Source organism: Scardinius erythrophthalmus, assembly GCF_964197995.2.
Source record: "Scardinius erythrophthalmus genome assembly, chromosome: 15".
Classification (NCBI taxonomy): domain Eukaryota; kingdom Metazoa; phylum Chordata; class Actinopteri; order Cypriniformes; family Leuciscidae; genus Scardinius; species Scardinius erythrophthalmus.
In genome coordinates, this window is record NC_138235.1 from 17256230 (window position 1) to 17271956 (window position 15727).

Sequence of the window (15727 nt, forward strand, 5' to 3'; positions counted from 1 at the left end):
GGAATGGAGGCTCCACCCCGAGGTGGTGGAGCTGATATGGAGGGAGTTCGGCCAAGCACAAGTGGATCTGTTTGCGTCTCGAGAGACTTCTCACTGTCCACTTTGGTTCTCCCTCACGCATCCAGCTCCTCTGGGACTGGATGCTATGGTTCAGACGTGGCCGAGGCTACGTCTGTACGCCTTTCCCCCAGTTGCTCTGCTCCCGGGAGTTCTGGAGAGAGTTCGCAGGGACCGGGTTTGCCTGCTTCTTATAGCCCCGCGTTGGCCGGGCAGAGTATGGTTTCCCGATCTGGTCTCCCTCCTCGACGGGCATCCTCTGGAGTTACCCGTCAGGAGAGACCTTCTGTCCCAGGCAGGGGGCTCAATATTTCACCCCCGCCCAGAACTGTGGAACCTGTGGGCTTGGCCTCTGAGGGGGCCCAGCTCATAGAGTCAGGTCTCTCAACTGAGGTTGTTGAGACCATTCTACAGTCCAGAGCTCCCTCCACGAGGAAACTTTATGCCCTGAAGTGGAGAGTATTCACTTCTTGGTGTAGTGACCGTCGGTTGGACCCAGTCCACTGCCCAATTGGTACAGTGCTGGAGTTCCTGCAGGACCGGTTCACTGCAGGTCTGACCCCGTCCACTTTAAAGGTCTATGTGGCGGCCATAGGTGCTTACCACATTCCTTTGGGTGGAATGTCTGTGGGGAAGGACCCTCTGGTATCTCATTTCCTTCGTGGCACTTGGAGGCTGAGGCCTGCAGTCCGCTCTAGGGTGCCGCCATGGGACTTGTCCATTGCTCTACAAGGCCTGTCCCTGGCCCCCTTTGAGCCCATTGAGGAGGTTTCGGAAAAGTTTCTGACTTTGAAAGCTATTTTCCTTCTTGCCATTTCTTCTCTTAAGAGAATTGGGGATATTCAAGCATTGTCGGTTGCTCCGTCCTGCTTAGAGTTTGCTCCGGGTATGGTGAAAGCTTTTCTCCATCCCAGACCGGGTTATGTCCCCAAGGTCCCCACTAATGTGGCCAGACCTATTGTTCTGCAGGCCTTCTGTCCTCCTCCCTTCCAGAATGCGGACCAGGAGGCTAATAATTTGCTTTGCCCAGTTCGGGCGTTAGACGCCTACGTCCACAGAGCTGCCCTGTGGCGCAGAAGTGATCAGTTGTTTGTTTGCTTTGGCTCCCCTAACAAGGGAGGGCCGGTGTCTAAGCAAAGAATGAGCAAGTGGGTGGTCGAGGCTATCTCACTTGCTTATGAGGCGGCTGGGCAGCCTTCTCCTTTGGCTGTCCGGTCGCACTCTACAAGGAGTATGGCGGCCTCTAAGGCCCTTATTTCAGGAGTTTCACTACAGGATGTCTGTGATGCGGCAGGCTGGTCCTCACCGCACACTTTCGTCCGGTTTTACTCTTTGGATCTAGACTCTGCTCCAGGGTCTCATGTTTTGTCATCCTAGTGCTGCTCTATTAGATTACACACAGGACAGACATTCGTAGCTATGGAGGCGTTGGTATAGACGTTCCCCATAGCGTCATTCTCGACGCAACGGGAGTTCCCTTGAAAGGGAACGCCTCGGTTACGACTGTAACCTCGGTTCCCTGAAGAGGGAACGAGCGTTGCGTCGCCTTGCCATATCTCCTTCATGCCTGTCAGCTCGACTTCAGACTTTTACGAAGCTTTCGTTTTCTGTTTCGGGCCGGCTTTTATAGCTTCCTGGTACATGACGTCACCCGCCTCTGACGTCCCGCTACACCATTGGACTGATTTTACATGTGCTTCAAGACGTCATCACGCAAAGCGTTCCCCATAGCGTCATTCTCGACGCAACGCTCGTTCCCTCTTCAGGGAACCGAGGTTACAGTCGTAACCGAGGCGTTTTTTATTCTCAGTCTGGGAAGCGGGACAGGCAAACATTTATTGCTGCGGTACCTTCATTGGGCTGACGGCCATGTTGGAATGCTGAATAACGGTAAATGCAGTAGGCCTATACACTTTATTGAGGACGATCGCTTATGAGTTTGATGCAATTAATACACGAAAATGTATTTGTGGCTAATATCTGTGCTCTTGTTTTACAGTACTTTTTATCTATCATGTTTGAGGATTGAGAGCTGAGATTGCGTAACTGTGCTGCAGATGTTTTGTTTGTTTGTTTGTTTTATATTGCGGGCTGTACTGGTGTACTAACGTGCATGATAAAGGGGCTGACCTGCCACTGTTTCTTGTATATTTAAGCTTTATATTGTGGTTTGTTTTTCTTTTATTTGATATTGATGATTAATGTGATTATATTAAATATTGTTTGTCATTTGCTTTTTGTTTCTGTGGTACTGCTCTCCTCTGTTTGTGTGTTACAGTGCTCAGTGACTTTGTACAGGGCCGGGCCTGCATTGACATTAAACCTCCCTCAGCGTAGGTGATTTGGGTGGTGTGGCACTGCTGTGTGGTGTGTACTGGAAGGTTGGCACTGAAATGGTGATTTAAAGGTTCCTTCTTATTTGCGGTGTATGGGTTTTCTTCTGTGTCTTAAAGGTGGTAGGAGGTCCATAAGAGCAGGCCCGACCCTCTTGCAGTCTTGAGGAGAGCTATTTCCTACTTCTGTGGATTCTATTGTTGACACGTTTTAACATTTAATGGTCCGTGTTGGAACAAAATTTTGTAAAAAAAAGAAAACAAAAAGAAACAAAGAACTATATTTGTTGCCTAGAATCAAGTATTGTGATCTTTGGAGGGCTCCTCCTGCCTTAAATAAGGAGGTGGTGTAGTCACTTTATATTTCCTACACAAGAAATTGTCACTACAGCTGCTCGAGCTCTGAGAAAATGGCAGATAGTGTACAACTCACTGAGGGCGGAAACTATGGTAATACAGGACTGTCAATCAGCAGCAGTGGGCGGGGCCTGAGCAGTATGATGTCAAAAAGGAGTGGGTGGATTATCACTGTAGAGTGATTGGGTTTACACGCTGCCAACACACATTTATGTCCAAAACACAATATAAAAGTGGATTTTGCATAATAGATGCCCTTTAAGTTAACCTGGTGTCTCCTAGACACCTACAATTTTATACTTTACTAGACGTCTCTCCACAGGTCTCTAGTGCTCCACTTCAGCACCATCACTTGAGAATAGAAGTAAGATCTCTAGTGTCTAACCTGACTGACAGACAGACTCCAAATGATGCCTTTGAATAAGCTTTAATCACTGCCGAGAGGACCTCCAATCAATCACAGAGAATCCCACCGGCAAAAAGAATACAATAGTTAATATGGGATAGGTACATGGCAAAGGTAACATGACTCATTACATAATTTCTCTAATATGATTAACACTGCCTGTACGATCACAGGTGTTGAGCAGCATTTCTGTCCGGCAGGGCACTGACCATCATGGGGACAGTATTCGGCACACACTGGATTCCCTTCAGTTAGGCACCTAGACTGTATGGATAGAGATTCAGATTTAGTCTGGCCATTTAGTGGGATTAAGCGTCAGATGTACAGCACAAAAGACTCAGGACATGAATAGCTAGCTTTACTTACAGAGTGAATTGCAATGAGTATTATTTATCATCTTTATTAATTTTGTAAAGCCACCCTGTGCATGAAACAGTGCTATAATCCGAATTCAAGTACTTCTGACAGAGAATATAACACAAAATAATCTATTATTATTATTATAAAATGATACACAATCCTGTTTGTTTATATAACAGTTTGTTTGTTTTTACAATCGCTGGAACACATTTCTAATACAAATTTAAAAAATAATCTCAGTGGGGCGTTTTATACAACCTAACGAGTGGGATGTCTGCGGGATACCTCCCTGAAATTACTTTTTGCAGGTTGGGATGTCTGCGATAACTATGTTAACAATAGTTTCGTTAATTTTAAACTTTTATGCTTCAATCTGAGGCCATTTCGCCCGAAGCCTAATTGTACGAAACCTGAGACCTGATGCTGAATATAATATAATATAATATAATATAATATAATATAATATAATATAATATAATATAATATAATATAATATAATATAATATAATATAATATAATACCTGTCACTGGCGCCGTACACTGACGTCCATTGCATGCAGTGCCACAGCATTTCTCTTTTTTGGGACACTCACTGTCATCGGCACACTTATCTTCAACCTCCACCGTACACACATATTTTATGTATGGACACACTCCTGGCTTTACTGTTATACAGACAAATGACAGAGAAGCCATATCACTGAATGCTGAATTAATTTTTCACTGGGTTTTTGGTTCTTTTGCAGTTGTAGGCTGTAAGGACCGTTGAAATAACTGAAATCATTTGGCCAAGTAATATGGACATGTACATAATGCGATCAAGACCTGCCTGGAGCTACTTTAGCCGTGTGTTTCCCTGAAAATAATTGCACTCCTTATAAGATTTATAGATTTCACATCTGGAAGACAGGCGTATGCACGATTTTTTTGTGTGCATACATTCGTTTTTTTCGGAATCACACTAACGCACATTTGAGAAATTGTAGCTTTAATAAGACTCAATCTATATATAATTTATGTAGTTAAGACTGTAAAATAACTTTATTCAATTTCTGTATATTCTCTACCTGTTAGACAGGTAGGAAGGCCCACGGGTAAATATGTAATTTATTATCATCATAAGATGGTTTTAAGTGCACTTAAATTAAGTGGGTTTTTTTTAAGCCTAACAAATGTTGAAATTGATAGCTTTCAATTATACTGTAATGTTGAATGTCTATCATTAATGTAAAAAAATAAATAAAGATATCAGTACCAGTAGTATCAGTAATCCAGGCCTTCATTCATAAAAAAAAATATGCCATTATGACAAATATTTAAAATATACTGCCTTTAAGTTGTTCCTACATTAATTTGGAGAGTAACTGTGAAATTACACTACAAAAATACAAAAAAAATATTCCCAATGTTTTTAATCACAATTAATTACAGAAAGAAAAGTGTGATTAGTTCATTTTATTTGTAATCGACTAAGAGCACTAATATATATTAAGCCATTTTTCTCTGGTAACCTCTGTACAGAAAGCAGCCTTTGTTAATAAAAAACGCAGAGTAAAATAGCTCGAAAGATTTCTTTAACTTCAATTTATTTTGCCAACATACAAGCTAGCTAGTTGCAATGTATTATTTTGCTAATTTTTAAACATGCAACTAAAACTAGCGAATAATACAAATTTAAAAAATAATCTCAGTGGGGCGTTTTATACAACCTAACGAGTGGGATGTCTGCGGGATACCTCCCTGAAATGACTTTTTGCAGGTTTGGATGTCTGCGATAATAACTATGTTAACAATAGTTTCGTTAATTTTAAACTTTTATGCTTCAATCTGAGGCCATTTCGCCCGATGTCTAATTGTACGAAACCTGACACCTGACGCTGAATATAATATAATATAATATAATATAATATAATATAATATAATATAATATAATATAATATAATATAATATAATATAATATAATATAATATAATATAATATAATATAATACCTGTATCTGGAGCCATACACTGAAGTCCACATCCATTGCTGCAGCATTTCTCATTCTTGGCACAGTCACTGTCATCGGCACACGACACGAAACGCATCTCGGCACATATTTCTGGTATATATTTTCTCCTTGGACACACTCCTGTTATACAGATAAATGACAGAGAAGCCATATCCCTGAATACTGAATGAATTTTTCACTGGGGTTTTTGGTTCTTTTGTTGTTGTAGGCTGTAAGGACCTTTGAAATAACTGAAATCATTTGGCCAAGTAATATGGACATGTACATAATAATTGCACTCCTTAGAATCTTCGGCAACCAATCAGTTTCAAGCATTCAACAGCCCCGTAGTCAGGGGTGCCGCTATAGTGGGGAGGTTGGGCTGGTCTATGGGGTGCAGAGTAGGCTATGTCAGGCATATGGGCCCAGGATGCTAGGGGGGATGCAAATCCCGACTTTGGTTCATTACTTTTTTTGTGATTTTGTTTTTTTACATACACAAATATGTTAAATCAGATTAAAACATTCAACAGCCCTGTGGTGACCTTGAAATAATATAAATGTAAACTAATAAAGTATTTAAATTTCTTATTAGACAGATTATTAAAGGCTAAAAATAACAACTCAAATTAAATATAATGCTGTTTTTATTATAATAACTTTATAATATTTTAATGATATAAGTAAAAATAATAAATATGTAATATAGTGCACATATTTACCAAAATACACATTTATAGGCTACTAATAATACATATATTATAAAATACTATTTTTTCTAGCCAACTAACATGCTAAGGTCATTAAATGGCTTTCCTGAGGTAAATGTGTGACATTGTTCTCCAGCTGTTTTAATGACCTTTTTCCGCGGTTGAAAAACACTGATTGATCGATAGCATGTATGATGCATTTACATTTCGATAAGTTGTACTGTAGCTTTCAACCTACCTATTATTGTTTATTTACCATTAACTAGTAGCAGAGAATGTCTAATAAGGCGAGAAGTTTCACTCTCAGTAAAATTCCGGCTTCTGGACTGGTTGCAGGACGAGTGCAGAATGAATGGAGGTCTATGGCGCTATACCAATAAAAATCCACTTTTCTCAGGATATAATTTTTTGTCTAGTAATTTGAATGTTGTATTCGAAAGGAAATGCAAATAAATTACACATTGCTGGGTGTTAGATTTTTTAGAGTCACTTTGTTGTTTTAAAAAGTCTTTTAAAGTGTCAGTGACGTCATACACATGTACGACCAGAGACACTGCTTAACGGCAATCCTTCACTCACTCTGGTGCTTTCGCGCTCTGCACTTTCTTTTCTCTCGAGGCATCGACAACACAGCTGACGCAGGTAAACACACGTGCTAGAAGAGTTTTTGTTTTGTTTGTTTCTGGTCCCGCTTCGGATGCCACGATGCCATCAAGCGGTATCTCTGGTCGTAATCAGTCCTTCACTGACCAATCAGCGTTCATTAGCAGAATGCTAGCGTGTTATGGACAACAACAACTCAAGGACATAGGTACTCGTTCATTCAACTTTCGACCTAAAACCCATGTTGAACTTGCAAAATCTACAATCAGATCTGAGATTTCTCAACGGCAATCGGGTGAAAGAGACAAATTTGGCCGTCTAGCTAGCCCCATTGACTCCCATTCATTTTGCACTCATGGCGAGCGCCCCCAGTGGAACTCTGGTGGTACTACAACCACAATTCGGTACAACAGGGCTTAATAGGGTGTGTGTAGGCTCTCCGTTGACGGGCTCTGCTAGTAGTAAAGAGAGATGATCGGTTCGTGCCGCTTGAACTGAGGTGCTACAGCGATGTCACATTTAAAAGCGCCAAAACGGTATTTATTGTCTGAATTTCGTAATAAAATTGACAGAATCTGAGAGCTGAGAATTAGTTTCCTATTGTAAGTAACCTGCTCTGTCTTGACTGTCGGTGTCAGTGTCCTCTTTGCTTGGCGATTTATCTCTGCGTGAGAAAATGGATGTGTGGTGTGAGAGCGTGGTGTGAAAGGTGTCAATTGCGTGAGTCTAAACGCTGAATGCGTGTTTAACAGCTCTGTGTTTAAGTTGCTAAGAGTGGTTGCTAGGGGTGTTGTGTAGTAATACCAGAGCCCGTGTACGGAGAGCCTTGGCACTTCCTATTAGCCCCATTGTATCGATCTTGGTTGCAGTTCCATTAGAATTCCACTGGAGGTGATCGCGGGCGAGTGCAGACTGAATGGGAGTGTATGGGGCTAGACGGCTAAATGTGTCTCTTTCACCCGATTGCCTTTGAGAAATCTCAGATTTTATTGTAAGTTTTGCAAGTTCAACATGGGTTATAGGTCGAAAGTTGAATGATCGAGTACTTATTTCTTTTCGATTTCTTACAGGTTGAGTTGTTGTTGCCCACGCTAGCATTCTGCTGATGACGTCAGCATTCTGACGTCATTCACATTTTAAAAGACTTTTTAAACCAAATAAGTGACTCTAAAAAATCTAACACCCAGCAATGTGTAATTTCTTTGCATCTCCTTTCGAATACATCATTCAAATTACTAGACAAAAAATTATATCCTGAGAAAAGTGGATTTTGAGGGTTTTTCGCCATAGACCTCCATTCATTCTGCACTCGCCTGCGAGCGCCCCCGCATGGACAGAGACCTGTTACTGCAGCCAGTCCAGAAGCCGGAAGTAAGCAGAGAGTGCCAGTTCTCTTCCTATTAGACATTCTCTGGTAATACATAGAACCGTTGGGTGAAGCGTCGTAGCCGTGTTTTATCGTGAATAAAACACAGCTATTGATCAATCAGAATCAAGGATTGAAACTAACCAGTTTTATAATAATATAATATAATATAATATAATATAATATAATATAATATAATATAATATAATATAATATAATATAATATAATATAATATAATATAATATAATATAATATAATACCTCTAACTGTAGCCATACACTGACGTTCACCGCATTCAGTGCGGCAGCATTTCTTCCCTTTTGGACAGTCACTGTCATCGGCACACTCACACTTTACTTCTTCATAGTTTGTTCTTGGACACACTCCTGGATTTACTGTTATACAGACACATGACAGAAGAAAAAAAAATTGTAAAAAAAAAAATAGCCCTGATACATTGAAGAGCACAGGTGAAGTGACATTGTGAGTTTTTATGAAGATTGTTCACTTAAATTATAAGTTGTTATATTTTTTAAAGCCTAATAAAATTTTAATCGATAGCTTTCAAATATACTGTAATGCTGAATGCCTATAATTAAATAAAATATCATACCTGTAACTGGACCCATACAGTCAAGTCCACTACACATAGTTCTGCAGCATTTCTGATTGTCGGGACACTCACTGTCACCGGCACACAACTTATCATCCTGCCTTACACACATAATTGTTCCATCGTTTGTGATTGGACACACTCCTGGCTTTGCTGTTATACAGACACATGACAGTGAAAAATAATAGCCCTGATTTATTGAAGAGCACAGGTAAATTATATTAGTTATATTTTTTAAAGCCTAATAAATGTTAAAATTGATAGCTTTCAATTACACTGTAATGCTGAATGCCTATAATTAATGACTAAAATTAAAAAAAAAAAAATCATTTTCATAGAGACATCAGGAGCAGAATTGGTATCAGTAATGCCTTCTTTCATAAAAAGATACCATTAAACAAAGATTTGAAATATTGATTGACCGCACATAATATAATATAATATAATATAATATAATATAATATAATATAATATAATATAATATAATATAATATAATATAATATAATACCTGTATCTGGAGCCATACACTGAAGTCCACATCCATTGCTGCAGCATTTCTCATTGTTGGCACATTCCCTGTCATCGGCACACGACACGAAACGTATCCAGGTACACTCTTCTGCTTCATATTTTGTGCTTGGACACACTCCTGGATTTGCTGTTATACAGACACATGACAGAGAAGCCAGATCACTGAATGCTGATTCTGAATGTCTTTTTTACTGGGGTTTTTGGGTATTTTGCTTTTGTAGGCTGTAAGGACCTTTGAAATAACTGAAATCATTTGGCAAAGTGATGTAATGCGGCAATTCCTGATCTAAAATGGTTTCTACACCAATTTTTTTTGTGTGTGTGTGTTCCTTTTGAAAAAACTCTAGTATTATTGTCCATTATCATTGTCCATTCAAACTCACTGAAAGTAGGCCACACACACACACACACACACACACACACACACACACACACACACACACACACACACACACACACACACACACACACACACACACACACACACACACACACACACACACACACACACACACACACAGCATCTGTATCTTCCAGAAAAGTCTCGATCGACTGGACGGCACGAGCGCCAGCTTCCCGGAGAATGACTGGCCACTAGAGAAGAGCAGGTTATAATCAGGGCAAGGGCCCCTGGGCTTGAGTATATGTTTGGGCCCTAACTACGCTACGAATGATCTCAACTAGAACATCATTATGAATCACAAAATACACAAAAATGTAAATATGCTTTGAAGTTCCTAGAACAATTGATGCATTAACATGCCATGCCTATAGCGCAAGGTTATCAGTGATATATAATTAATACAATAAAATACTGGATGTGCTCGGAGTTGAGAAACATGAAATAACACAGCAATTAATGCAGAGATGAACAGTATTTTTTACTTTATTGTCATATCTGTGTTCTCTTAGTCTCATGTCTCATTTCTTAATTTTAATCAAATTCAATCAGAATACAAAGAAAATGTGTATGGCAATTACCTGCACTCTTGCTTGTGTGATAACTCATTTGCTTATGTTGTGAATATTAAAAACAGGAACTAAATGGGTATTTTTATCATCTTGATGACATTTCTACCCCACTATGGTGTGATGGCAGTGAGACGGAACAGAGCGCTTAAACTCTTCAGATTGCATATTTAGTTGAAAATTAACAGAAATGATCATTCTCTGTAAAGAAATTACACATGAACATGTGAGAATTTATCAAGATCTTTCTAAATGTGCGCTTTTTGGGGTAAAAACAAAACAAAAACAAGTAGCCATAGCCATGTAATTACAATGGCGCAGATGCGATTCAACTGTGTGTTTTTCTATGTAAAATAATGATAAATATCAGTTTACGCCGTTTGATTATGGCATCGAAGCTCGCAGTCAGAGGCTATTAGCCAAGGCTGGTCTGTTTAAAAAAAATAGCACTCGCTCGCAGAGAGTGGAAATGTGGCTAATAGTTGCTGACTGGCATATAGGCTTAACTGAAGTCTGGCCATGGTTAAAGGTGCTCTAAGCGATGATGGGTGACGTAACTTCTTGTTGACGTTCGAAGTATTGTCAAACAAAATGGAGGCTAGCTCGACCCTCCCTCCTCCACATCCCATCCCCTCCCTTCCATGCTGTCATGAAAACAGTCATGAACCATTTAGAAAAACAAACTGGATTTACCCTGTCCAGCAAAAACAGAGCCCACTGAATGTCGGATTGGAAGCCCTTCTGCCGGCGGAGTTCTCACCACCTTTTGAACGCTTTTCCGATGTAAATTTGGGACAATGTAAGTTCCTTCTCCTTTTCCCTATTCTTTGTTATTTGTTCATCAGAATGTCGTCTCTTTGATTGTGTGTCGGCCCTATCAAAATTCTCAAGAATATACAATTTTAACGTTAGTCATTGTTAGGACATCTCTCCTCTAGCTAACTTCCCTCTTCATGCTTCTCTCTCCTCCACTCTCCACACACCCTCTATGTGCACGCGCACTAACCCCCCAACCCCCACCCCCAAATTATTCTTGAACATTATTGGCTGGAACACTGTTTGTAATGTTTCGTGGCCAAAGCTGGGCCAGTTTGTTTTTCTTGCCATTTGTGGAGCCTGGGCTGTCCACAGAGACCGCGTTTTTTACAGTGTGTTCAGGGGACAAGTAGTCTCAGCCTCAGACGTCACGCCCACGGAACGTTGGCTAAACGTCTGATGCATATGGTACACTTAACTGGAAACACTTCAGGAATGTCGAAGTCGTCATCTGATTGGTTGAATTTTATCGGATTTCCGGGGGGCGCGAGTGTCGCGTTTATTTTCGGTCAGCCGGGAAACAAAGCGCAGACATGTGATTGCGGAAGAAAAACTGTTGTGTTTACTTGAGTGACAATGAGCATTTATCAAGATCAGCTAAACGTAGGATTCTCAAAAGTATACGTGCACGAACAGATCAATGACTTACTGCTTGTTTTCTTGTCCTTCTTTGATTTTCTATGCTGACTGACTTGTTGCACGCCGGTCTGTTGTTGTGGGGACATTTCCACACCCCGAAACGTGACGCTGAACGAAACGAACTGTAATTGGTTGTTTGACATGTCGGTCAAACGGCCTTATGGGCGGGCCTTGGCCAAAGAAAGCTGCGATGAATTCCAGACCTTCAGCCGTCAGTCTGAAGGTCTGGCTACGCGAGACTAGGGGACAAGCAGCTAGTGGATAGTGAGGAGATTTGCTGGATGTGACAAAAAAAAAGTTTTGGCCTAGAAAACGTGTGACATCGCTTAGAGCACCTTTAATATTTTTTCAGAATTTGTAAGTCAGTGGTTTTGCAATATGTGTCAAGCTTTTTCACATATTTATCTGCTTCATATCAAAGTAGTTTAGAAATCTACTTTATCCCTAAACTGATCTTAGCGTCATAAAAAAAGTGCGTAACGAGGGTGCTACTCATGGTAATCATTTTGCTTTTATTTGCTTTACCCCGGGCTTAAAGTAAAAAGATGACTGAAAATAGCAGTATTAATTGGTGAGTATAGTGCAGTTGGTGAGATACTACATTTTCATGTCAATTCGTGTTAATTTTGACCACGAGCATGCGCTTACTTTAATTCAGCGCGTGCAGCACAGCAAAAATAGACTCGGTGCGGAAACGATCGCTGCACTGCTGTACACGCAACAGGTGTTGTGCCAAATTCTGACCCCCCGGTAATAATTTTCAGGGAGTTGAAATTGGGCACAACACCGGACCACATCCACATGCAGTGTGAAAGCTGTTAGCATGGGTACAGGGAAAATAGGCACCGCATACACACTGCACAGTGTGAAACAGGCATCAACCCTTTCAATATAAAAGTCTTCTTTATTGACTGACTCAGATAATATTACAATTTATATATTTACAAAGTTCATCTTTCACTGGTCACCTGAACTATTGTTCATGCATTTCTTCAGGCTGCGTAATGAAGTTAAAGATCTCACCTGTGGTTCCTGAAGCAGCTTCTGTTGTGCTCAAGCATCCAGACAGACACAATAACACAGCGCAATACACTCGAGCTGTCATCCTCTCCAATTACGATCATACAATGAACTGCTGGAAAATCATACTTGTCTCAGGACGAGAGAGTATTTAAGTTAGCGCTCAACCAATGGCGTGAGTTTGGGGCGGGATGATCTGTTTTGGAGAACAATAGAACTCGTCCGCATGTTTTAAAAAGTTCCAATGAGGTCAGAGAGTTCTGATACAAGACAAGCTCCAGGCTATGATGCCAATGGGGAGAGCTCTAGGCTATATGAATATGATGCCAAACAGGTTTTTTTTTTCTTCCAGAATGCACAAACTAGTTTTCAATGGCCTCAAAGAAGTATAATACTTTTCCTATACTAGTTTGATTTAGATTATCCAATACAATCCCACCGGACAGTCTTTTATGAAAGGGTGGTTGGTTGGCCAGTTTGGGCACTATTCAATCCCAAATCTGAAACTAATCTCTTGCGAAATGATAATTTTCCCTAAAGTAAACTAAATGGAAACCCCTCATTTGTACATGGAGTTTTAGAGGGCAGTTTCTCCCCCACAAACCTTGGAAGTTAGTCTGACCGACACAACAACAAATGTGTAGCCAATCAGCATTAGGTGGCGTATGACGGTGGAGGAGAGAGAACGATCAAGAGGGAGATTTTAACTGAAGAAAGACTGCAGAAATAGAGATAAGACACAATACAAAAGAGAAAAGCTCAGAAGAAAACACTGGAAAATAAAGGGTTATGTAAAGGTTAATGCCCGACGAGGTGTCCATTATCAGGTTTTAATGGACGACGGCGAGGCGTGAATCGTCCGACGCGCAGTGGAGGGCGGTTGCCTCCGCCGAAGTCCATTAAAACCTGATAATGGACACCAGCGCAATCATTTAGAACTGTCATCAGGCAAATTGACGGGACACCTTTCCTAGGTGTCCATTATCACTTTTAACGGACACCCTGCAGCCAATCAGAATCGAGTATTCACCCAGACCATGGTATAAGTCTGGATATATCCGCATTAATAATACAGCGCTGGAGAGAGCTAATTAAGTGGGAAGGTCTGAAAACAGACACGGACGTTGCTCTGAAGCGGGTCCACACGTGAGCATAGGCGTAATTTGGGTGGGACATGTCCCCACTACTTTTTCTCAGGGTTGATATTGTCCCCACCACTTTTTGAAACATCGAGAGGCACGGATGTACCTATCACAAATAAATAAAACATCTCCAGTTAACTAGCAGAGCATTAATTTAGCATTAATTTAATTTTATTAAATAAGAGACGATCTAGCGCTAAAACGTGTTGTTTTTGAAATCATGCAGAGTGCTCGTTGCTGCTGCTATCAGTGGCACGGATGTTATCTTGTGGCTCGCGCAGTCTTCACACGGATGCGCACTTCAATCTATCACTTAACGCTGTTGTGGAGACTATTCGTTCCAGTAAATTCACAAAACAAGATGCACACAAACGTGTCCCTGCTTGGTAATGTAACCACTGATGAACATATTCGGTTTTGATGAGGGAAAAAAATATATACGATCCGTATTAATTAGAACCTGTAGCCTCTGACACGCTTGGCAAAAGTTCTAACCACCAGACCATTACGGAACACAAGTAATTTGCAGATCTATGCATTTATTCACGTGAAAAATCCTGCCACTAACAATATTATATTAGCAGATCTCATTAAAAGACAAATTAAACCCAACGTAACGTTACTATTGAAATTGATTTGTAGAAATTATGTTATTTTCAGTCAGAACACATACACACAGCAGGATTCAACACCCTGTGTGAACAAAAGCCAGGACCAATGCCGTAAGGGGTGTGTCGTAGTGATGACGCACGTGCCATCGCGCGACTCTGTTGCTCTTTTAAGAAAGTGAAAAATTATTTGTCATCAACAAAGAAAGAATAAAAAAAATTTCTGCAAACTGGAATGAACCAGAGAGCAGGGAGCTCCTTACTATGGTACTACTACCATGCATCCTGACGTCACGTGTCTTTACGGGATCTTTACGAGATGTGTGTGAACGCACTCACAGATTCTGGAAAAATGTGAATGAACCAAAATCAAACGATCCCGTGACAAATCCCAAGACACATTTTCTGTGTATTTTCCAGAATCTCTGTGTGAAAGGGGCTAAAGTTGCAGAGAGCTCCACTGACTATTATAGGAGTGTTGCATATTGATCTAGTGCACTAGCGTCGCAGCTGTGGCTGAAACTCAAATGTCTGACAGACGAGATGGCACAAGGTAAACCTGTTTTTGACGTAACTTTTCGAACATGAATATAAGATTGTCATTTAATATCTGAACAATTGAACATTAATTGAACTGATTAGTCCAAAATCATTGATCAACTCAGGAAAGAAACAATTTGCTGAATCTTTAGCCTAATGCTAATATAAATTGCTCATTTGGCTCTGGACACAAAAAGATTACACTGGCGTTTGATTGAAATGTAACATATGCAAAATAATCCTTGAAATGTTTCTCATTTAAGGCCATTTCTGTTTGGAATATGTGATTGTGTATTGTCAACAATGAGCAGAAACATTCTGCATTTTCATTTCGTAGTGTGGACCATTGCATTTATCCTCATTCTCATGTTTAAGAATCTGTTATCTGCTTGACAAATAATTTATGCTACTTCCCACTGACATGCTTTTAAAAATATTGTTATCCCATTTTTTTTTTTGGCCTTCAAACACCTTAAAATGCACATATGTAGGTCCGAGAAATCCACATTTTCTCGGGGGAGCATGCCCCTGAACCCCACTAACTACCTCACCTTTGAATGTGTGTGTCTGTGAGGTAATGTGGGCTGGTGTGGCTACAGTGCCAGGGCTGAATTTTTGGCCCAGTCCGCCCCTGCATATAGGCCTACAAATACATTATACTCCGT

General features: G+C 40.5%; 1 protein-coding gene across 2 annotated transcripts; it reads right to left on the bottom strand.

Moving 5' to 3' along the window:
- Positions 1–3253: 3253 nt before the first annotated feature.
- LOC308702986 (uncharacterized protein) lies at positions 3254–12890 on the bottom strand. Of its 2 annotated transcripts, XM_081386188.1 has the most exons (7): positions 12776–12890; positions 9306–9455; positions 8797–8949; positions 8444–8578; positions 5504–5644; positions 4035–4178; positions 3254–3417 (listed from the first exon to the last, which is right to left on the bottom strand). In XM_081386188.1, exons 1-7 carry the CDS (start codon positions 12855–12857, stop codon positions 3413–3415), a joined length of 810 nt encoding a protein of 269 aa, XP_081242314.1. In that variant the 5' UTR covers positions 12858–12890; the 3' UTR covers positions 3254–3412. The 2 variants fall into 2 exon arrangements, with proteins under 2 accessions (XP_081242314.1, XP_081242315.1); XM_081386189.1 differs by lacking the exon at positions 4035–4178.
- Positions 12891–15727: the final 2837 nt, after the last annotated feature.